This window comes from Chelonoidis abingdonii, chromosome 3 (assembly GCF_003597395.2).
Source record: "Chelonoidis abingdonii isolate Lonesome George chromosome 3, CheloAbing_2.0, whole genome shotgun sequence".
NCBI lineage: Eukaryota > Metazoa > Chordata > Testudines > Testudinidae > Chelonoidis > Chelonoidis abingdonii.
Genome location: NC_133771.1, coordinates 100,050,495 through 100,073,259, shown reverse-complemented (window position 1 = coordinate 100,073,259; position 22,765 = coordinate 100,050,495). Strand labels below are relative to the sequence as shown.

The 22,765-nt window shown below is 43.6% G+C and overlaps 1 protein-coding gene across 3 annotated transcripts in view; it reads right to left on the bottom strand.

Moving 5' to 3' along the window:
- The window catches only part of NCOA7 (nuclear receptor coactivator 7), a 140,866-nt gene that overhangs the window by 39,647 nt on the left and 78,454 nt on the right, over positions 1-22,765 (bottom strand). For all 3 annotated transcript variants that reach the window (XM_075063916.1, XM_075063915.1, XM_075063917.1), the window contains exons 4-7: positions 6,411-6,490; positions 5,049-5,156; positions 3,350-3,463; positions 1,062-1,187 (exon numbers count right to left, since the gene is read on the bottom strand). In XM_075063916.1, the coding sequence (XP_074920017.1) occupies positions 1,062-1,187; positions 3,350-3,463; positions 5,049-5,156; positions 6,411-6,490 (428 nt within the window). The remainder of the gene's footprint in view (positions 1-1,061; positions 1,188-3,349; positions 3,464-5,048; positions 5,157-6,410; positions 6,491-22,765) is intronic.

The window sequence follows — 22,765 nt, the reverse complement described above, 5'->3', positions numbered from 1 at the left end:
AAAGCATACGTAGGCTTCAAAGAAACTGACAGTTATATAATTTGAAATGGATCCCAGTATCAATGAAAGTTAAGTACCTTGAATCCTCTTTATAACACTGTCCTTGTCAGCTAAGCATTTTGAGTGTTCCAAAGAGTTCTCTTTTTATTTATCCTTCTTTATAATACCTGGCCCAGTGCAGTTGGGGGCCACAGCGTTCTGTTAGAAGCTTTACACAAGAAAGCACTGTCTTGTACAAGTTTCTGCACAAGACACACCAGTATTCTGCTACTTTCTACAAAAACTCCAAGTTGATTAAATGCATATTCCACATCTGTTCAGAAACAGAAAAAGTGAGAGCCCTGAATGTAAATCGTATACAAAACAATAGGACAAAAGGGAAAAAAGCTAAGTTGAAACAATTAGTATCTCAAGTGTTTCCTGTTGGCTCCAAAGAACGTGAAAACTCAAGTGTATAGACATCTTTTATAGGAGACGTAAATGAGAAACAACAAGAGTAGATAAGAAAATAAATAAGTGTAGGAAAACAGTTTTCAAACTTCAGGAGTAAGAGAACTAAGATCTGCCCTGATCTTGTGCATCTACCCCTAGGGAGAGTTCAAAGCCAATTCAAGTCACACACATACTACAACAAACATTTGTCTATTTTATAAAGTGATCCTGTAATTTGATGGAACTTGGCAGTCTATGTTCAGGCATTTTGTACATCATGATTAGTGGAACTATGAAGTGCAATACTCTCTGTACAGGTGTCTTCCAAGCAGATGGGTGGGGCCCCCAACATTTCTTCAAAGGAGACCTTTCTTGTAAAAGGCTGTAAAGGAGGAGGAGATGGGTGGGAAGGAAGAGCTATTCTTCCATCAAGCAGTCACTATAATAGGTAAATGGACGTAAAGAGCAAATATGTCACTATAGTGTGGAGTAACAAACAGAATGTCCAGAGCACTTTCTTATGTTATGCTTGGCTCCCAAACCCGCTGTTAGCCTTTAACTTACACTAACAACAAAGTTCACTCTCTAAAAGGATCTCGAATCAGACACAAGGCCCAAGCTCCACTTACCTTACCGTCTGTGAAGTAACGGCAGTTCATTTTTAAAAATTTGACAACTATTGGTTCATCTTCCTCCGAGGTAGATGACAGGACTCGCTCAATTGGTTTGAAGGCCTTTCTTGCCAAGTCAGCATCCTTTAAAAAGCAAAAGCCTCAGTGCAAGACATCAGGACCAGTTTCACAGACATTTTCCTTCTCAGATTTTGAAAAGATAAAGACCAAGGTGCATTAACAATTTTCCTTCTGGTTTAAAGAAAGAACACAGCCAGATTTATATTTCATACTCCACCAGCATGTGTCCACATTTTGTTTATAACATTATAAAAAAAAAAAAAAAAAATCTCCAAGTAAATAAGAGGCAGGAAATTAAGAAAAAAACAAAACCACTCACTACAAAAGTTTCCAGTTAGACACCTAAGTTAATCACACTAAAGCCTAAGTTCCCTGTAAACTGCGCAGTCACGCAGTAGCCTATTTAGCGCCACGCAGGGGTTTAGGGAACCCACCCGGGGGCCTGCTTCAGCCAGGGGAGGGGCCAACTCACCCTGCAGCACAGACCTACTGCAGCCAGATCGGGCCCAGGTACAGTCCCAGGCGTGGCCGGGATGGTGTTGTAAAGTCATATGAAAATTATCAGAGATTTAACTACATTGTGCCTCTTCAAATAACCTTGTAGAGGGTCTACCCACTTGTGACCTCTGTTTTCATGAGACTTTGTATCAAAGCCTCATATAGAAATCTTGTATTAATGAGCCTTGGTATATGGAAACTTTGTATCAAAGCCTCATGTAGAAACTTTGCATTGCCCTTGGTATAATGTTATAGACCCTAAGGATAGAAATAAGATAGAAGAAAAATGTCTTTTTGCTAGCAGTAGAACAAGATCCCCCTCCCCCACCAACTCCCTTAATCAATTGCCCTGTTGAATGAATGAGGTGTGAATGAGCAAGGCATGGAAGGCAGCACCTCCAAACATCCTCAACCTTTTGGGGTTGAGGGGCTGGGAGCTAGACCCAAGGACAATAAAACCTGTCAGGTGGGCTCATTAAAGACAAACAGACATACTGATGGCCTCAGGGGTTAGAAGCAAGCACCTTCTTTTGGAAACACCCTCTTTGCAGCATTGGAACAACACCCAGAAGAAAGCAGAACAAAGAACCAACGGACACAAACACAAATTTTGAATCTGGTATGGATTTGCATAAGAAGGAAGCTGCTATAAAGGTGAGGTGTCTTACAGAGGACCCCGGGTCTCGTCTTGTCAACATGGGACCATCGATTCGGATCAGAGAAGCCCGTCTCCACCCCCTCCCCCATCTAACTCACCTGGCCAGTGCAGTTAGGGGGAGCAACTAATTGGTAACAACCAGACGGAGTGTGCTTGTGTGTGTGTGTAAGTGCATAACTGTGATATATATACGTATATATCACACGCATATGATACAATGTTAATTAATACATGTATTACTAATAAATGTGGTGTTTTACCTTATTTCCCCTGAAAAAAAACCTGTGCAGTACTTTAAGTACAACAGTGTGGCCTGGACAGCCCCAGGCAGAGCACGGCCCGACCCTGGAGCATTCCGGTCCCAGCTGTGGCACGGTCAGCCTGCCAGAGCCAGGCACCTATCCTGTAGCCCCTGCCCCCAGAGCTCCCACAGCAGGGACAGGCACCTCTCCCCCCCAGTGCAGGTGCTGCTGCGGGGACAGAGTACTGGGGGTGAGGACAGGAAGAGTCCTCTCCCCCCACAGTAGCCCCAGAGCACCCTCCTGCGTCCTAAACCCATCATCCTCAGCTGGAGCCCTCACCCCCTGCACCCAACCCTCTGTCCCCACCCAGAGCCTTCACACCGCAACTCTCTGCCTCAGCCCCCTCCCACAAAAACCGCCCGGTCCCACCCCCACCACATGGATGTTGTTATGTGCACCAATATGAATGTGATGTGTCACACCTCCATAATAACAAAATTCATTCCGCACATGGGTGGGAAAAATTAGAGGGAACACTGACTAAGGCCCAATTCTTCAATTTGATTGACATGGAAAGACCAATGAACACAGCCCCACTGACTTTAATGAGACTCCATTTTCATGGATCAGATCACAGGACTGAGGGGGGACAATGGGGGATTGGTTTAATTGTGTAAACATCAGTACAGAAACATCTAAACTCCCAGCAGCTTTTAATGCCATTTTCTACAATGCCTCAATTGCAACCTCATCAAAAAATAACTATTTAATAGGATTTAACCTGAGTTTCAAAGAAACAGTGTTCTGTAAACACAAGATTTACTTACAGGAAGTTTATCATATTCAGCATCTGATGATGAAGGAGAAACAGGAGCACCAGGACTGGAAGACGCTAACCTAGAAGCACTGGAATGGTGATCAGTATCTGGGACATAGAGAATCTGCATAAAGATTACATTAAATATAAATAACCTATTTGAAAAGAGTTACATATAGAAGAAAAGGAGAGAGATATGTAATATAAATACTATGGCCCTGATTCTGCAATGAGATCCATGCAGGAGTCCCAACAAAGACAATCTGGTATTGACCACACACATCTCATTGCAAAACACATTCTGGAATAACTTCTCTCTCTAAAATTCTATTTGTCAGTCAGTGGGGTTCCATATGAATCTCACTGCAGGATCAGGGTCTATCTTTTGTTTTTGAGAAAGGCAGCAGCATACATCAGTTTTGAAAGAATGATAACCTCCTTTACCTGTGTAAACTACAACCTAATTACAAGATGAACTAATACAGAAATCATCACAGTATAGTTTATATAAGTTAATGCAGCAGATGCCTGTTATAAAGGCAAAAATTGGACCCAAAAAAAGAAGCCACTGGAGGAAGCAACAAATGTAAATTTTAGAGCTAGAAGTTACAGAAAATTATGTTTTGCAATAAGATGTCTCTTTTTCAAACCATATTTATGTCAGAGGGAAAAACTCTTCTGAATTAAAGAGAAAATATGCAATGGAACACTGTCAGGTACCTTGGAAACTTTTTATTCATAAAAATAAATCTAACGTCAACAATTTTTTTAATAAAAAAATTAAGCCATGTTTTATTTGGATGTTTACTCTTACAGACTTTCAAGCATTTAGTAGCTTAAGACCCTAAAATAAAGCTGCAGAGTCATTTGTCAATGTCAAAGCCCAAAGAGGTGCAGAAATAAATACACTTCAATGGTCAAAAAGAAAAATTAAAACTACATAACTTTTTAAACCCACAGTATTATTTACGAGTACAGACATTTAAAAAAAAAACATTTATTTTTCTTTAAATAATAAAAACTTAAGGCGACCCTGTACTTGAATTCACTCTGCTGCTGAGTGACCATAGGCAAATCACTTTACCTCTGTGCCTTGGTTTCCCCATCTGTCAAATGGACAATGATACTTGCTTACTTTATAAGTTGTTTTGAGATCTACTAATGAAATGTACTTTATAAGAGCTAGATATTATCATCTCTAGAGCTGGCCAAAACTCAGGATTTCTGGTTAGCGAGAAATTTCAGAATTTTGAGAACGGGTTTTGTTCTGACTCAGAATGAAATCAAATTTTCAAGATTTCTTGCAAATTAGAAATTCTGGAAAAAAACTGTACCTGGTGTTTTCAAATCTAACTATGCTCCCAGGACAGCAGCTGCTCATTATTAGCAGTGGTGAAGCTGACAAGGATGTCAATGTCACTCAGCAGCTGATGGGCGCTCCCAGAATCTAGGGTTCTTGGGCAGACCTGCCATGCAGATTGCTTCTGGGACAAGGAACCCAGGGTTTCTTATTCCTGGGCCAGCTGGCTTCTTGGGTTACCTGATTCCCAAGTGGGCCTAGACCAATTCTTGCAACCATCTGAGTTACATTGCCCATCACCATCATATATGTCTGCCTAACAGACTCATTAAGTTGGGGGGGCGGGGGGAGTCTTTAAACACATAGCAAAGAATCAGAATTTCTGAGTATTTAAAACTTAAAAAATTACCTGCCCTGGAACAATTGTGTGTGTGAACAGCCTATTGAGTTCCACAAGTCGGTTTGGAGTGATGTTAAATTTCAATGCTATGCTGTTTAGGGTGTCCTGACTTCCTGCCTGAAGAAAGGAAACTGGATGTTTAAGATACAGCAATAATCAAGTACAGAATCAGTATAATAGTTTATTTAAACTTTATCGGGTAGACCAGTTGCAGGGTATGGACTTGGTGATCTAAAATATTTTCTGTCTGTCTACTTTTTGGGAGATAACACAGTTAATTATAAGACAACATCTACTAAGTTAGCAGCACTTTTTCCACTCTATAAAACAGAGAAAAAAGAACAGTTACAATCCCTCTCTCTCACTGCTTCATCAAACTTAGTTAAACAATGTATCATTTTAACTTACTTCCTTCCAGTTATAGCTGGTTAGGAGAGAGGAGGAAGGGGGCACATTGTGCACACATTATATATATATTTGACATTCATTACTCTTTCACCCATTCTAGCAGTTAAGATTCAAGCCTATTCTCAGCAGGCCTGGTGGAAACACAGCATACTAGCTCATGAAAGTGTCATGTTAAGAGTTCCTTCCCTTCCTATGTCCCTGGCACCTTTCAGAAAGCTTTCTCCCAGAACACAGCTAATCACTTCTGATACAGAGGCAGTGTATATCATTGGCATTCCAAAAAGGAAACACTGGCATCTCATGACCAGGGTACAAACATATTCCTGCTAGAGGGCCTAGGCAACACTTAACGGGACAGAACTATGAATATGTCTACACTACCTGCTGGATCTGCGGGTAACGTTCGATCTATCGGGGATCGATTTATCGCATGTAGTGTAGACACGATAAATCAATCCCCGATCACTCTCCCATCGACTGCTGAACTCCAGCAAGAGGCGGAAGCAAAGTCGAGGGGGGAGCCACGGCCGTTGATCCAGTGCTGCGAGGATGCAAAGTAAGTAATTTTAATTTGATGTAAGATGCGTCGACTTCAGCTACGCCATTCTCGTAGCTGAAGTTGTGTATCTTAGATCGATTTCTTCCCCCCACCCCCTCCCCCTTCCCCACCCCTAGTGTAGGCCAGGCCTATTTCTCACAGGAAGAGGAGAGGTATTACAAGGACACACTATGGAAATGGAAATACACAAGGCAGGCAGCTGGGAGAGGGTGGGTGATGCCTAAGTTGGACGATGGTTGTGGGGTTGAGACCAATTTCCCTTCCTACACGCAGAATATTTGGAAGATATTTTTAAAAAGAATAAAAGGATGTCTATATTAGTTTGGTTTCTTTAGATTCTCATTAACCTCGACAACCTCATTTTAAACATTAACAAATGACCTAACTGTGCACCCAGTACTTACAGTATATTCTATAGTTCCAAGGGGCTTCTGAGTAACCATTTTCTTCTCTTTCTTTTCATTGGTTTTGTTTTGATTGTCATCTGAGGAACAAACAAGTCATTTAAATTAACCAAGTATCAAACCTTTCACTTGTCAACATTTTTCAAGTGAGGATACTTACAGTACATGTGAGACATAACTATGGTTTGATCACATACAACAGTGACACTGCAAAAAAGAAACACTGTAGTTGTCAAGCCCTGAAAAGTTATCATATGGCCACCCAGACTAAATCAATACTGTACTACGTTCTGATTACAATTGTAAAGCCTTTTAAGGTCAACTTATACTCTACTGCATCTCTGTAAAAAGTCTTTGTGGATCCTTCCCTTAGTTAATGACGAACCATTTACTTCTGGGGTAAAGCACATGACTACACGACTGGGGTGATCTCCAGATAAAAAGAGCTAGCACGGGTCGTATTCAGTAATTCTGCGTCAGTAGGTTTATGAAAAATCAGATTAAAATGGAGACTTAACCAATAACACTTAATACTTTAAATACTATTTTCATCCTCAAAATATTTTACAAGCTAAGGCCCTCATAGACACTTACATGAGTTAATGGAGTTCAGGTGTGCGTGTGTAAAACTTTCCAGGATAAGAGTTTAATTCATTAGAATTCTCAACTTCAGTGTTAAGGTAGGTAGGTACAGCAAGTATTATTATCCTTATTTTTTGCAGAGAGCTTAAGTAACATGCCCAAAATATGAGAGAGACAACAGGTATCGGTCAGTCAGTTGCATGCCCACAGCTCTTACTGACGTCAAGGATTAATCAGTAAAGTTGCTGGAGGATAACTCAATGGGACTCTGCCTAGGTTGATCCCTTTGGAGGACTGAAATTTGATTTTGAAAACAAGTATTTTTTTCTTAACTACATGGTTTATTTCTTTGGAAAAATAAAGTTACTCCTCAATTACTCGGAAATAGTCATGCAAACACTGCAGCTACTTAAGAGATAAACCACCGTTTACTAAATATACACAGCTAAATGATTAGATAACTGTATTGATTGTAAAGGTACTGGCAGCAGCATGTCTTTTCTTGCTAATCTATACTCATGAGCAAGTGCTAAAACCAAAACATGGTAAACACAGCATGAATAAATCGGCCGCTAAAAAACAAAAAGACCGTAATGATCTATCTGATGCATCTGGGGAGTTTTGGATGTGAAGAAACACGCCACATCATCGGCACACAACATGGGTATTAATTTTCAAATTATGCCATTACTACAAAATAATCTCTGTACGTGCTTAATGGAAACCAACATCACACTTTTAGGAGCAAAGGTACAATTATTTGCTATTAGAGATAGCAAATACACCGACTCACTAAGATTTCAAATTGATTCAGCCCCTTAACCTCCTCCCCCATATTCTAACAAGTAAAGTGACCAGCGGAAGGAAACAGGAATCAAAGACTGCATACCTAGCAAAAGGTAAGGCTGTCTGTAGTCAACACACCAGGAGAAATGCTTGTGAACAGAAAGACTGTGCATAACCTCTAGCGGGTTGTTCAAACTGCTTGGATCACAGGCCACAACTTCAGGTAAGGACTCGCAGCTGTCTCCATTTGCCGAATTGTACCCAGAAGACAAAGTCTCATCGCTTTCAACACTGCTGCATTCTTGGGGAAATTTGCATACAGCTCTTTTCTCTGTGGCAGCCGCAGCAGCGGGAGAAGGGCAGATGTTGCAATATTCACCTGGATCGTGGACACAACAACACTCCACTGCAAACATCTCCGGGCGGGGAATGTGCGCAAATTACCTAATCACATGCAATGTGTCTGATAAGAAACGTGGTGGCTGATACCCTGCAAAGAAACAGTGACTTCTGAAAAGCACAAGGAACCTGCTGTTCTGTTGCTTGTCCTGCAATCTTCTAGAAAGGACACGTCTCTCTCCGTTCCCCGCCTCCTCCTCCAAGGCAGCTCGGTTGGCTGCAGGCGGGACAGGCAGATCCAGCAGAGCCTCTTGCTGCTCTGAGCTATAGGGGTCTCTCCCTTGCAATGAAGCCTCTCCCCTACAGACGGAGGTCTCTCTCCAGCAGTACGTGCTTGTTGCTCGAGGAACTAAAGCCATGAAATGAAGCTGCTGCCCACCCTCGTCCCTTCTCCGAGCAGCATGAGAAGCGCTGGCTGGGGGCAGGGCAGCTGAGCTCTCCCAGTGCTTACTGGGGAGGGGGCTTCCTCTGCGCAGTCCAGTTTCAACCAGACTAGAGCAGGAGCAGAGCGAGTACTGGCCTGCACGTACCGCCCCCAGCCCCAGGATTGCAGGTTCTGTCTCGAACAAAAGTATAAGGGCCCTCCCTGGTCTTACACATGCAGCACGTACAGCCCCAGGCCCTGCAATAAAGCACAGGAAGGAGCAGGGTCAGTAGTGGGACAAGGAGCACTTTGTCTCCCTCGCCACTCAGGAGCTACTTGTGCAGGTAGTCTGACACTATTCTTCACAAATCAGTTTTAACAACAGTAGCAGCTGTTTTTACCAACCCACTAAAATAGATTCCAGACCCTGCTTTGTGATCTAACCCCACAGAGAGGCCTAAACATTAAAAGTTTAACAATATCTTTTTCTTTAAGGTAATCAGTGGCTGATTTACTTGTTCCATCCTGCTTTGTGATTTGGAGAATAGGTAACCAAATACTGCAAAGCTGGACTTCTGGTACTTTATATTACTATTTTAGAGAGCCTGTGAAATTTAACCTCCTTGTAGGAGGGAAAAGACCAAAGAAACCTAGCAAAATAGCATTAACTTCAAAAAGAGAAACAATACAAAAAGGACCAGGCTAGTTAAACAATTTAAAAGAAACACTTGTAAGAGTTAAATGCCTGCAAGCTGCATAGAAACTCTTCTAAAACACCATAATAGCGGCTCCAGCTAAATGTATCCCCCTCCCCTCCAAGTACCCAAAAGGCATGGTAGCTTTGGCTTGTGTCACTGTTAATGTATTTACTTAGTAGGGTTCCAAACAGCTGTCTGATGCAATACAGAAAAGTGAGCTAGATTCTTGTTTTTAATTAAAAAAGCCTAAATAATGCAAACAGTATGGAAGCTTTGCAAAACTTCACAACTCAGTTTAGGCTAAATATAAATTCTAACTGAGGCAAAAGAGACACTGTCAAAATTAATTATACCCAATTTTCACCAATAACTATTTTTATTGCATCTAGCACCTTTGCCAACACATATATTCATTTTTCATAGCATACATGAGAATACAGACCTTGTATAGAATTATTTTTTTATTTTAAATAGGTTTTTAATTTGATCACCTTTACAGTCACCTTTCTTCTATAAGATGGAAATTTCCAAAGAGATAAGTTGCATGACTTATATGACCCAGTACTTAAAATATAAAGATTGCCAAATAGCCTTGTTTACAAGAAATGATGGGACGTATGTTATAAACTGTCTGAGTTTCTTCTTAATGTTGCTACTGAATTCACCTTGAGTGGCTGGTATGTGTTTGTTAGGGCTTTTGTAACCAGTTGTTTTTACAGAATTTGAGGATACACTCCATAAGGTGATCATAGCATTTTAGGCCTGAAAGGGACTTTGAGAGATCATCTAGTCCAGTCCCCTGCACTCATGGCAGGACTAAGTATTATGACAGATACCTGTTGACTCTGTCATATTTTGGGCATGTTACTTAAACTCTCTGCAAAGAATAAGGATAATAATACTTGCCGTACCTACCTACCGAACACTGAAGTTCTAGGTCTTTGTTACCAAGGTAATTCCATGTTAACTTCCTCAAAAGTGGTCGTTTGTTTTTTTCATTTTGATATTTTCAGGGCATGTGGCACAGAACACTGAATATTTTTTTTAAAGCTGCTGGTTTGAGCAGGACTCTTCCAGAAAATGACATGAGCCCAGGATGACATAAAATAAATCTTATTGGGCCATGTTATCAGAATTGAAGGCAGGGCTGGTTCCAGGCACTAGCTCAGCAAGTAGGTGCTTGGGGCGGCCGAGGGGAAGGGGCGGCTCGTCAGGCTCTTTGGCGGCAATTCGGCGGCGGGTCCCTCAGTCCCCCTTGGAGGGAAGGACCTGCCACCAAAGAAGAAAGCGGCGCGGTGGAGCTGCTGCCAATCGCGATCACGGCTTTTTTTTTTTGCTTTTTTTTCTTGCGCCGCTTGGGGTGGCAAAAACCCTGGAGCCAGCCCTGATTGAAGGTAGTTTTCACAACTGATGTGCCTGAAGACCCTCGGGGGAAAGCAGAGTAAGCTATAGTCACCACCCATCAAATTAAGGAGAAAGCTGAGACCATCACTTTTTTGAGATAAAAGAAGACTGATGGTTCAGAACCCCAGGACTAATTACCTCCAGGGAGAGAAGTCATGACATCAATAAACAGGCTACACCAGCATTTGACGGGTCTCCCACCACCTGAAAAGCCCTCTGCTGTGAAGTACTGTGCCAGCTATAACATCATCTACTTCCTTGACTGCAGCTATAGCTCCTGACCCCTGAAAGTCCAGAAGACTGCAAGTGCAGAAGACTTTGCAAATTCCCTGTTATCTTTTTCCTTTTGTTTTCATTATCTGGGGGCGTCCCAACCTTTTCGTTAGTTTAGGATGTGACGGTCTGGTTGTGTGTGGATGTGTGTCTGAGTGCCTGTAACGCCCTCACAGGGAAGGCATCAGAAAGAAAGATTCCCTCCTCCCCTGGTTCAAAACAACACTAACTGCTACCTCTTAAAAAATATTTAGTAATGTGTATTCCGTATTCCATGTAAGCATCCTAGGAAACTTAAGACTGTCAGCTGAAAATTGTTGAGTAAGATTTGTCAAACTTCTGCTTACCAGAGTGGTCTGCTAAAAGTTTGTAATCCTGACTGGGCGATTGGAAGCAGGACAGAAAGGGTTAACCACCAGATAAAAGTTTGCAAATCAGCTTAGACATTAAACAATAGTTTGGCTTGAATATTAAAATAGCCAACCCCCTTCAAGCCTTGATTTGAATAACAGCCTCATCCTTAGACTGTCAGTAAGGACTGATTGTGAGCCCCAGGCACCGTTAACTTTTTTGGGGACACTCCTTGGGATCCAGAGGAGAGGGATGCCATGAAAAAGAGAGCTATGACCAAGTTTTCTGAGTAGTGGGGGACAGAGATAAACACAGCCATTCCCATCCAGGCATGGACTTCAGGGACACTATTCAGGTCATGGTCAGCCCTATAAACTAACAGATAGTAAATCTGATAAACACAGAAAATACTTTGTGTAACTATGACCAATAGTAACAGACCTCTTTTGTAATAGGCATATTTATTAGTCTTCACTGGTTGCCTGTCCATAGTAGGTAATATGGAAATTTGGAATATGGAAATTAAAAAAAAAATTGCTAGAGGAAAACCAGGATCCTTGCTTTTGAAGAATTCATTTGCTCCTGCTACTTATTCCCTACCTAAAATGACAATCCCTCAATTGTGATTTCATAATCAGTTTTGATGACAGAAAAAGTATTAAGACATCAGGTACGGAATTTAACAGGAACAGATGAACTCTTAAAGATTCAATTTTCATGCTACTATCCTTAATAATAAAATTGGGGATTGGTAGAGAGAGCAAAGACTAGAAAGAAGAGTAAAGCTATCTAGGCAAAACAGTCTCTAAACAGATTTTCAAAGTTTTCCACCAGGCATCAACAGGGCTGCAAGTACTATATCGGGTGTGATGGAATGGGTGGGGAATTCTTCCTTGTTGTGGGCTTCATGCATCTTCTCCCCTGCCTACCTGGGAAGGGGCTGGGCTAGCACAGCCAGAGGCACTGCAAACCCTACAGAAGGCATGGCTGAACGTGGTGAGGCCATGCTCATATCGCCCCTTGTACATCTGCTGGAGGTTCGTGTTGATGGGAGCCCATACTGCACTTCTAAAAAAGGTGTGAAAACTGCTTCTTACCAAAGGCATGATCCATGTCTCAGCACCCCCAACTAATGCTGGCACGGTGCCCTCCCGCAACTTCATCTATCATCTCAACTCTGGCTCTGAAAGCCATAAAAAAGGGCTCCTATCTTTGTGCTTCTAAACATATTTCAAAAACAAATGTGAAATCTTTAGTCATATTTTCTTTGTTTGGGGCTATTTATTTTACCCTGCAAATACAGTAACTAAGTCGAGATAAAATCCTTAGAATAACCCCTCACCCATTTCATTTGACAGTTTTTTGCCATTTAATTATTGCACTTCCACTGGTGGAAAATATTGGTATGTAGGCATGAGCTATTGCTGTACCTTGCGTACACAGTTTTAAAAAAATTAACATTTCATCTGAAAACCTGAGTTTGTTTTAAAGAAATCCAACTAACCTAAATCCCAGGGGGACCTACCAGTGTCACTTTAGTGTACTTGTAACCACACTTATCATATGTTTAACTTCACAGAGGTCACAAATTGAATTGTGCATAAATATATTTTTATATATATGTTTTTCATTCCCACCATCACCACTACCCTCAATTTTCCCTGAAGGAACCAAAGTTTTCTTCTCTGTGCATGAATTGAGGACAATAATACTTGTGTCCTGTTTGCTCCAGCAGAGGTCCCAGGCACCTAGTAAATATCAGGTGGTGGAGTTCAGCCAGGCAGTTTCTAGGCAACTTCTTCATCCCATGGTAGTATGCGCAATCGCTCTTTTTTGAGTCAAATAGTATTTCAGGTTCAAAGAAAAAAGGCAACCAGCATGTGTCCTTTGAACTTGGACATTTGCTTAGTGCTGAGATGATACATTCATATTCTCAGGTTTTTCTGTAGTGCTCATTTGCCCAAAGGCTGGTGGCTCAAGCATTTGAGAATTCTAAAATATTAATACCATTTGTTAATTTGTGGTATGTGCTGAATAGCATTTGCAGGAAGGGGGAAATTAGGCGTGGAGAGGGAGCCATCCACAAATCCAACACACGTTGACAGTAGCAAAATAACAAGAAGCAAAATAAAATTATATAGAAAATGATTATTAATAAAGAACAATGAGAATGAATGTTCAGAGAAAAAAAGCAGTAAAAGAGATCAGCTAAAAAAAAAAAGATTGTAGCAAAGAACTACTGACTCCTTTATGCCTCTATCTTTGAATTTATACATAATTCCTGAGTTCCCTGGCAGATTATTCTGATTTTTCTTTTCAGTGCTGTGAGATCCTTAAAAATGTGCAAGGTCACTTTTTGATGGTATTCTGGTAAGTGAGAATGAGTGCTAAATGAAAATGATGCTAAAAGAGCAACTATCATCCTGGTAGCCTTGTGGAATTATAGTAGAATATTACTCCAGCAACCGAGTAAATATTTGTGTAAATGGAGAAAAAGCCAATAAAATGCTGAGCTGTATACACAGAAGTATCATCTCTGGGTGCTGTAATGTACTATAAACAGTACTTTCTATGGGTCTGTTCCTGCTCCCAATGAGAGCTAGACCAGGTTCTATATAGCTTTGTCTGTATTCAGTTTTTCTGCAGAAAATCTCCCACCTTTGCTATCACCCATTCAACATTCTGGACAGTGGTACTTGGTGCTCGAAGCCTTCAAGGATTGATTTAATCAAGAAAAGTTAAAGGCATTAAATAATGATAGCTTAGCTAAACTACAAATAAGGAATGGATGCATGATTGCAGTCCACAAGTATTTGAAGAGCATGAGCACACAGGGGTGAGATGAAATGATCCAACCATAACACTAGAGGTAATGGGATAAAACAGAGTTAACAGCTGAATCTCAGGAAACATTCCTTATCAGTGAGCTCCTGTTTAGAATATGAAACTGCACAGTCTCCATGAGGATGTGGTACAATACCCATCCTGTGAGTCATCCTAAAAGAGACACAGAATTTAAGAATATAGAAAGTAGGGAGCAATCCTGCTTCGGCGAAGGTAAGTGTGTGGGAGACATGGGAAAGGGAGAAGATGGATAAGATGACATAACATGTCTTTTCTATCTCCAGGTTCTAGGATGTCATAGCAGGTTGCAGCGATACTGGCATGTGGAGGGGGTGATTTCATTGTACGTCTGTGGGGGTATCGTCATACCTACTGTTGGCTGTTTCAAATGTTAAGTGGGAGGGTTTGTTTATGAATTCGTTCAGCTCCTTTATTTTTTTTCTAGACCCCTGTAATTTGTGTCGTCTGCCGCCACTTCTCTCCCCCCAACCCTGTCCCCATCTTGATTCCTGTATGTTTCTTCTCTGTCACCTTGTTCTTTCCACTCTCTCTTGCAGAGGGTACCTGAGGATGTGTGTGGGCTGGGGAGTAGCTCGGGGTGCAGGCAGGGGTAGCTAGGGGCTGTGTACGGGCACAGGTAGCTCAGGGTGCAGGCAGGGGGCAGCTAGAGGCTTTGTGCCGGCAGGGGGTAGCTATGGGTTATGTACAGGCAGGGGAGTAGCTAGGGAATGCACAGACAGGGGAGTAGCTCAGGGTGCAGGCAAGGGGGTAGCTCAGGTTGAAGGGAGAAAGATAGTTAGTACCAGGAAGGTCTGTGGCGGCTGCTCCCAGAGGGGTCTGCTGGCTCTGGAGCAGGGTCCCCCCACCAGGGTGGCTCTTACTGGCAGAGCTGGGAGATGAGGAGCAGCCGCAACCCCAGCCACCAGCAGCAGATGTGGCAATGCCATAGCTGCCCACCGCATGGCCATGGGAGGCAAGTTTGTCGAAATTTTGGTGGTGCCCAGACCGCCCCCAACTCCGCCCCCTCAAACTCCGCCTCCACCTGCCTAAGGCTCTGGGCGGGGTTTCAGGGGGGAGGTCTGGGGTGCAGGTCCTGGGCTGGGGATTAGGGTGCAGGAGGGGTGCAGGCTTTGGGAAGGAGTGTGGGTGCTGGGTGCAGGCTCCGGGCTGGGGCATGGAGTGGGTGTGCAGGAGGGGGTGAGGGCTGCAGGCTCTGGGCTGGTGGTGGGGGTGTAGGAAGGGGTGAGGGGTGCAGGCTTTGGGAGGGAGTTTGGGTGCTGGGTGCAGGCTCTGGGCTAGGGCAGGGGGTGGGTGTGCAGGAGGGGGTGAGGGGTGCAGGCTCAGCTGGGGGGGTATACGAAGGGGGAGGTGGTGCACGCTGGGGTAGAGGATCAGGCTGCAGGGGAATGAGGGTTGGGGCTGAGGATGAGGGGTTCATGATGCGGGGGGGCTCAGAGCTGCGGGCAGAGGGCTCCAGGAATGCGGGGGGATGAGGGCTCTGGTGGGGAGAGGATTAGGTTGCAGGGAGGATAAGGGCTCTGGCTGGGGATGGAGGATTAGGTGCAGGGGATAGGGGCTTCTGGCGGGGATGATGATAGGATTGCAGGGGGGGATGAGGCTGCTGGCTGGAATGTGAGGATTAGGTTGCAGGAGGTGAGGGCTCTGTCGCTGGGGCAGAGGATCAGGTGCAGTGGTATGAGTGGTGCGGGCTGAGGATGAGGTTTGGGCATTGGAGAAGCTTCAGGGCTAGGCAGAAGTGGCCCAGGAAGGGGCAGTCTGCCTTGCCATTAGCGGCTGGCAGGCACTAGGACCCAGAGGCAGCAGACAGAAGATCTGCAAGCAGGCAGGGATGCAGCAGAGGGGGGATGGAGGGGGAGGGGTGGAAGGCGGAGGCCAGGACCCACTCCAGGCAGGGACACGGCGGGGCGAGGCGGTGGGGGGAGACTCGCCAGGGCCGGGGCCCAATCCAGGCAGGGCCGGGGGAGAGACTCAGCTCCAAATATTGCTGGAGCAGGGCACCCGGCCCTGAATATTCCTGGAGCCCGGGCACCTCGAGCCCATATAACTCGCCGTCTATGCCCATGGCACTACCAACCAGAGGACCAGCTGGCCCACACTGCCTGGCTCTGGCTTCCCACCTACAATGTGGCCTGAGGGGGGCTGAGGGAGAGGAGGAGGTGTGTGGTCGTGGAGCTGCCCCTGGACTACCGCACTCTGGGTAAAGCAGTGCAGTTTGGGGGGCCAACACCCTTGTGCCCCCCCAACTCTGCCCATGGGCTCAGGGCTTCTGTCCATGGGGAGCACTGGGGCTTGGGGCTTCAGTCACACATGGCCCCCAGCTTCAGTGTGGGAGGAGAGGCAGACTGGGGATCCCAGCTTCAGCCCTGTGCTGGTCCCAGCTTCAGGGGGTGCTTCCAGAGCAGGGCTGCTGACTTCAGCCCCAGACCACTCCCAGGGCTCCCGGTTTCAACCCCATGGGGGGAACCAGGGCTTGGGGCACCTGGTTTCAGCCATAGGGCTCTGCAGTCCCCCTGAAAGAGCTCGTGGCCCCTCAGGGGGCCACAGACCCCTGGCTGAGAACCACTGAGTTAAAGGACAGGGTCATTTGAGAATGTACTTGGTTTTGAGGCAAAACCTTAGCAGAACATCTAATCCTATTTTAATAGCCTTTTACATCTAATCAAAGTATTTTTTCATTATCAGAGCACTTTATAAAAATTAAAGTAATTAATCTTCTGCACTTCTCTGAGGGAGATAACTGAGGCCTGGTCTACACTACCCAGTTATATCGATGCAAGGCAGCTTATGTTGACCTAGTTGTGCATGTGTCTCCCACCGCTGTGAGCGCTGACATAGTAACATCACCTTCCCAAGCGGCATAGAGCCATGGCCAATGTACTTAAGTGCATGATGTGCAAGTGTAAACACTGTTTTAGTTATGTCAAACCTAACTGTCCTCCAGCATCCCCCACTGACCTACTCTGGTCACCATTTTGAACTCCACGGCCCAGTGGTCACGCAGACCAGAAGTCCCTGTCCACCCTTTAAAGCCCCAAAACATTTTGAAATTCCTTTTCTTGATGGCTTGGCTTGATGGGCACACCTAGGTTGTGGCAGAGGAAGAGGAGAGGCATGGGAGACAGACAATCAGGGGATCCAGCTGTGCCGCAAGCCAGGACCAGTTTTTGACTCCACTGCAGTCCAGGCACTTGAGCCTTATGCAGGGGAAGGAACCTTGGGTAAATGTGTAGGTAAATTTTCAGATGGCACCGCCAAAGCAGCAGGACACATCTTTTGATTTTTCATGACTTTACTCATGCTAGAAGAGGAAGTGGTACAATCAAGAAAGGCAGAGTTGCTACACATCTACCCCAATATAACGCTGTCCTCAGGAGCCAAAATATCTTACTGTGTTATAGATGAAACTGTGTTATATCGAACTTGCTTTGATCCACTAGAGTGCGCAGCCCTGCCCCCCAGGAGCAGCCACTTCTAGTCATCCCAAACCTGCATTATAGTGTGATCCCACCAGTCACTGCTTGTTTTTCACCCAGGAGCGGTGCTCCACCACCTGCAGCTGCTCTGTGTATGCCACCAATAGCCATGAATTGGTTCTCGCTATGTCCAACAGCAATCTGTCCTCCAAGAATTGTCATGTTCCCCACTCTCACAGTTCTTGCAGCTCTTCAAATATTCCAGGAATGTGCGCCCTGTGCTTCCAACGCTCATAATAATAGTGCAGAGCTGTGCAGGCTCCATGCTTCTGTCAGAGATGGTAGACAGTGAGGAGGGCAGAGTAGGTTTGTAGGATTTTGAAAAAAAAAATGTGAAAATTGTAGGATACAGGTACCCTTATGGGATGGAGACAATTGCAAACAGGGAAGTTGACCCCAGGTTTCCAGTCACCCCTGCATGACTTGTTTTGGCCCTATTATGTAAAAAACAGTGCGCTAGATGGTGATGAGTTGCACATCACATGGGATTCCTACCCATGGTGTATTGCACTCTACAAGCACTTCTGGTGAGGAAATGCACTGCTAGTACAAGGAGCCAAGTATGCGCATGCACAAATGATATACCAACTATGGCAGCTGTATACCAATGTAACTTGTGTAGATATGTTTGTAGTGTAGACATGGCCTACGTATGAACCCCATTTTACTGATGGGGAAGCTAAAGCAGGGAGTTAAAGTCTTGTCCACTCCAGCCTACTTCTGGCAAACATTTCCCACCGTTACTACAATTAGTACAGGTGAAAGCATGAGCATTAGCTGAAATAAGGCTTTTGCAGATGTAGATGTTTAAGCCCACTTTATCGAATCTGCTCAGAGCAGGTATAACTGAAATGGCACTGAGAATACCAGTTGCTGTTGCATATTGGATAAAAATTTTAAAAGCACCTAGGCTCTTAAGTCACTTGAATGTCAATAAAATTTAGGTTCCTAAGTGCCCAAGTTTCTTTTGAAAATGGAACTTAGGAGCCTAAGGCACTTAGGTGCTTTTGAAAATTGTACTCCTTTGTCTACTCTGCCACTGGATGCAATGGTCGGAATACTAAATATTCACTGGTGTGAACAATATTGGGAAATGTTTGTCAAAACCCAAGCGTGCAGAAGGTCTCAATCCTGCACTTGTGCATGTGCTTAATTTTAAGTGCCTGAATAGTGTCATCAAGATCAATAGGACAGCTCAGGTGCTTAAATTTAAGCAGGCTTAAGTGACTTGCCCAAAAACATAGAAACAAGAGCTGAGATTAGAACTCAAGATGGCTTTGTCTAACACTGTTTAAGATTCAAAGGTCTCACTTTGCTAACTAGGCAATGTAGAGAATTCACTCACTAGCATCCACTCACATCCCAGAGAGGAACCTTTTCATGAGACCACACACTGGAAATCAGTTTCATACTGTGTGGTTTTCAGAGACAGCGTTACTCCCAGATTACAGCAACCTTGAGGTGGGGAGGCAAAGGGGGAAAAAATACATGAACTAAAAGATTAATATTAGAAAATAATAGTTATAGAACAACAATAGAAAAACCTTGGTGTATAAAAGGGAAAACAAACAGGCAATTCTAAATTAAACATATTTAAAGCATTTTTAAAGCAATTGTAAAAGTTAACCTAAAACTCTGAGTTCAAAGGGACACATGAAAAAAGCATCTTACGTAAAAGCCTGTTGAAGTGGAGGAAAACATTTACCGGATGAACCAAACCCAAGTGTCCCCTACATGCAAATACCTCACAGAACAGGAAAGAAAACAGGCATCAAGAACTGCTTGGTTTGAGGTTGGGGGATTTAATGCAGTTTAAAAGCCACAGACAATTGACTGCATTGGGAAAGTACAATTTCATCCATTTTCCTATCCATTAGGTCACAGAGCTAGTAAAGATGTAACATTATGGGCGTCTTGCTAATGCAGAAAAGTATCATAGTGCAATTATGTAGGTATGCACAGCCTCTCAGCTTCAAATTACTTTGAACTCAGTCCTTGGGGAGATGTGTGGCATAGCTTTCTTGTGCTCTGGGTTTTCCTCATTCAATATTAGTGTTCACACGCTTGCCAATTTCACTTTGGATCAATATAAAAAAACTGTAACCACCACACACACAGATAGTGCTATCTAGCTCCCACTTCAGCTACAAACTTCAAGTGAAAACCACCACTCATGTAAAGCCACTGAACAGATTGCTCCTGCTTACTCCTGCTGGCATGCCAGGCTGAAAGGCTCAGAGAGAGAAATTTCAGATGGAACAGTCAGGAAATCCCAAAGTTAAAGGTTCTTATGGCTGAGGTAACTTACTGTGTTGTCTCTGAGCGTATTTTATAGTGTATATCTAAGAATATGAACAGTAACATAAGAAGTTATATAATCAAACACCACCAAAATAAGAATACCACATTTGTCCAACGAGGCTGAGTTGCAGTGTTGTACAAAACAGTCATTTCCCAACTTTCTGCCTTTGAGGGCTTAATTTCTTAGACGTAGCTTTGCATTTAATTTCCCCTCTGTGGGACCCTCCCTGCAAAAAGCAGCTCTCTGGCTTTAGCTTCTGCCCTCCCCTTTACTAGCCAATTCATTCCTGAGTCCTCTCCCTCCTTCTCTCCCTCCCTTCCACTAGTTCAGAAGACAGTGGTCAACAAACATGGACAAGAGGGATCCAGTGGATATAGTGTACTTGCTTTTTCAGAAAACTCTTAACAAAGTCCATCACAAAAAGGTCTTAACCAAAGTAAGCAGTTATGGGATAAGAGGGAAGGTCCTCTCATGGATCAGTAGCTGGCTGAAAGTCAGGAGACAAAGAATAGGAATAAATGGTCAGTTTTCAGAATGGAGAGAGATTCATAGATTCATAGACTCTAGGACTGGAAAGGACCTCGAGAGGTCATCGAGTCCAGTCCCCTGCCCTCTTGGCAGGACCAAATACTGTCTAGACCATCCCTGATAGACATTTATCTAACCTACTCTTAAATATCTCCAGAGATGGAGATTCCACAACCTCCCTAGGCAATTTATTCCAGTGTTTAACCACCCTGACAGTTAGGAACTTTTTCCTAATGTCCAACCTAAATCTCCCTTGCTGCAGTTTAAGCCCATTGCTTCTTGTTCTATCATTAGAGGCTAAGGTGAACAAGTTTTCTCCCTCCTCCTGATGACACCCTTTTAGATACCTGAAAACTGCTATCATGTCCCCTCTCAGTCTTCTCTTTTCCAAACTAAATAAACCCAATTCTTTCAGCCTTCCTTCATAGGTCATGTTCTCAAGACCTTTAATCATTCTTGTTGCTCTTCTCTGGACCCTCTCCAATTTCTCCACATCTTTCTTGAAATGCGGTGCCCAGAACTGGACACAATACTCCAGTTGAGGCCTAACCAGCGCAGAGTAGAGCGGAAGAATGACTTCTCGTGTCTTGTTTACAACACACCTGTTAATGCATCCCAGAATCACGTTTGCTTTTTTTGCAACAGTATCACACTGTTGACTCATATTTAGCTTGTGGTCCACTATGACCCCTAGATCTCTTTCTGCCATACTCCTTCCTAGACAGTCTCTTCCCAGTCTGTATGTGTGAAACTGATTGTTCCTTCCTAAGTGGAGCACTTTGCATTTGTCTTTATTGAACTTCATCCGGTTTACCTCAGACCATTTCTCCAATTTGTCCAGATCATTTTGAATTTTGACCCTGTCCTCCAAAGCAGTTGCAATCCCTCCCAGTTTGGTATCGTCTGCAAACTTAATAAGCGTACTTTCTATGCCAACATCTAAGTCGTTGATGAAGATATTGAACAGAGCCGGTCCCAAAACAGACCCCTGCGGAACCCCACTTGTTATACCTTTCCAGCAGGATTGGGAGCCATTAATAACTACTCTCTGAGTACGGTTATCCAGCCAGTTATGCACCCACCTTACAGTAGCCCCATCTAAATTGCATTTGCCTAGTTTATCGATAAGGATATCATGCGAGACCATATCAAATGCCTTACTAAACAGCAGGGTCCCCCAAAGATCTGTCTGGAGACCAGTGCTATTCAAAATATTCATAAATGATCTGCAAAAAAGGGGCAAACAGTGAGGTAGCAAAGTTTGCAGACGATACTAAATTACCAAAAATAGTTAAGTCCAAAACTGACTGCAAAGGGTTACACAGGGATCTCACTACAGTGGGTGACTGGGGAACAAAATGGCAGATGAAATTCAAGGTTGATAAATGCAAAGTAATGCACGTTGGAAAACATAATCCCAATTATTGGTATAAAACGAGGGTGTCTAAATTAGCTGTTACCACTCAAGAAAGATCTTGGAGTTACCATGATTCTCTGAAAAATCTGCTCCATGTACAGCAGCAGTCAAAAAAGCTAACAGAATGTTAAAAGCCATTAGGAAAGGGATAGCTAAGCAGACAGAAAATATCCCAATGCCACTATATAAGTCCATTCTACACCCACACCTTCTGGGAGCCCCATCTCAAAAAAGATGCATTAGAATTGAAAAAAGTACAGAGAAGGACAACAGAAACAATGAGAAAAGATTAAAAAGACTGCGACTGTCAGTTTAGAAAAGAGATAAGTAAGGGGCAATGTGATAGAGGTCTATAAAATCATGAATGGTGTGGAGAAAGTGAATAAGGAAGTATTTACCCTTTCACATAACACAAAAGCCAGAGGTCACCCAATGAAGTTAATAGACAGCAGTGTTAAAACAACCAATGCACAGTCAACCTATCAAACTCGTTGTTCTGAAGGCCAAAGTACAACTGGGTTTAAAAAAGAATTAGATAAATTCATGGATGATAGGTCCCTCAGTGGCTATTAGCTAAGATGGTCAGGAATGCAATCCCATGCTCTGGGTGTCCCTAAACCTCAGATTGCCAGAAGCTGGGACCAGACAACAGGGGATGGATCACTTGATAGTGCCCTGTTCTGTTCATTCCCTCTGAAGCATCTGGCACCAGTCACTGTCAGAAGGCAGATTACTGGCCTAGACCATTGGTCTGATCCAATATGGCCATGCTGATGTCTCTAGTTTGGTGAGATACATGTGAAAAGTAGGGCAGGCTTCTTTTCCCTCTGTGATTAAACACAAACTTCCTCTTGGTCCAGCCTTCATCTATCATCATTAAGGCTAAGATTTTGTCACGGATATTTTTAGTAAA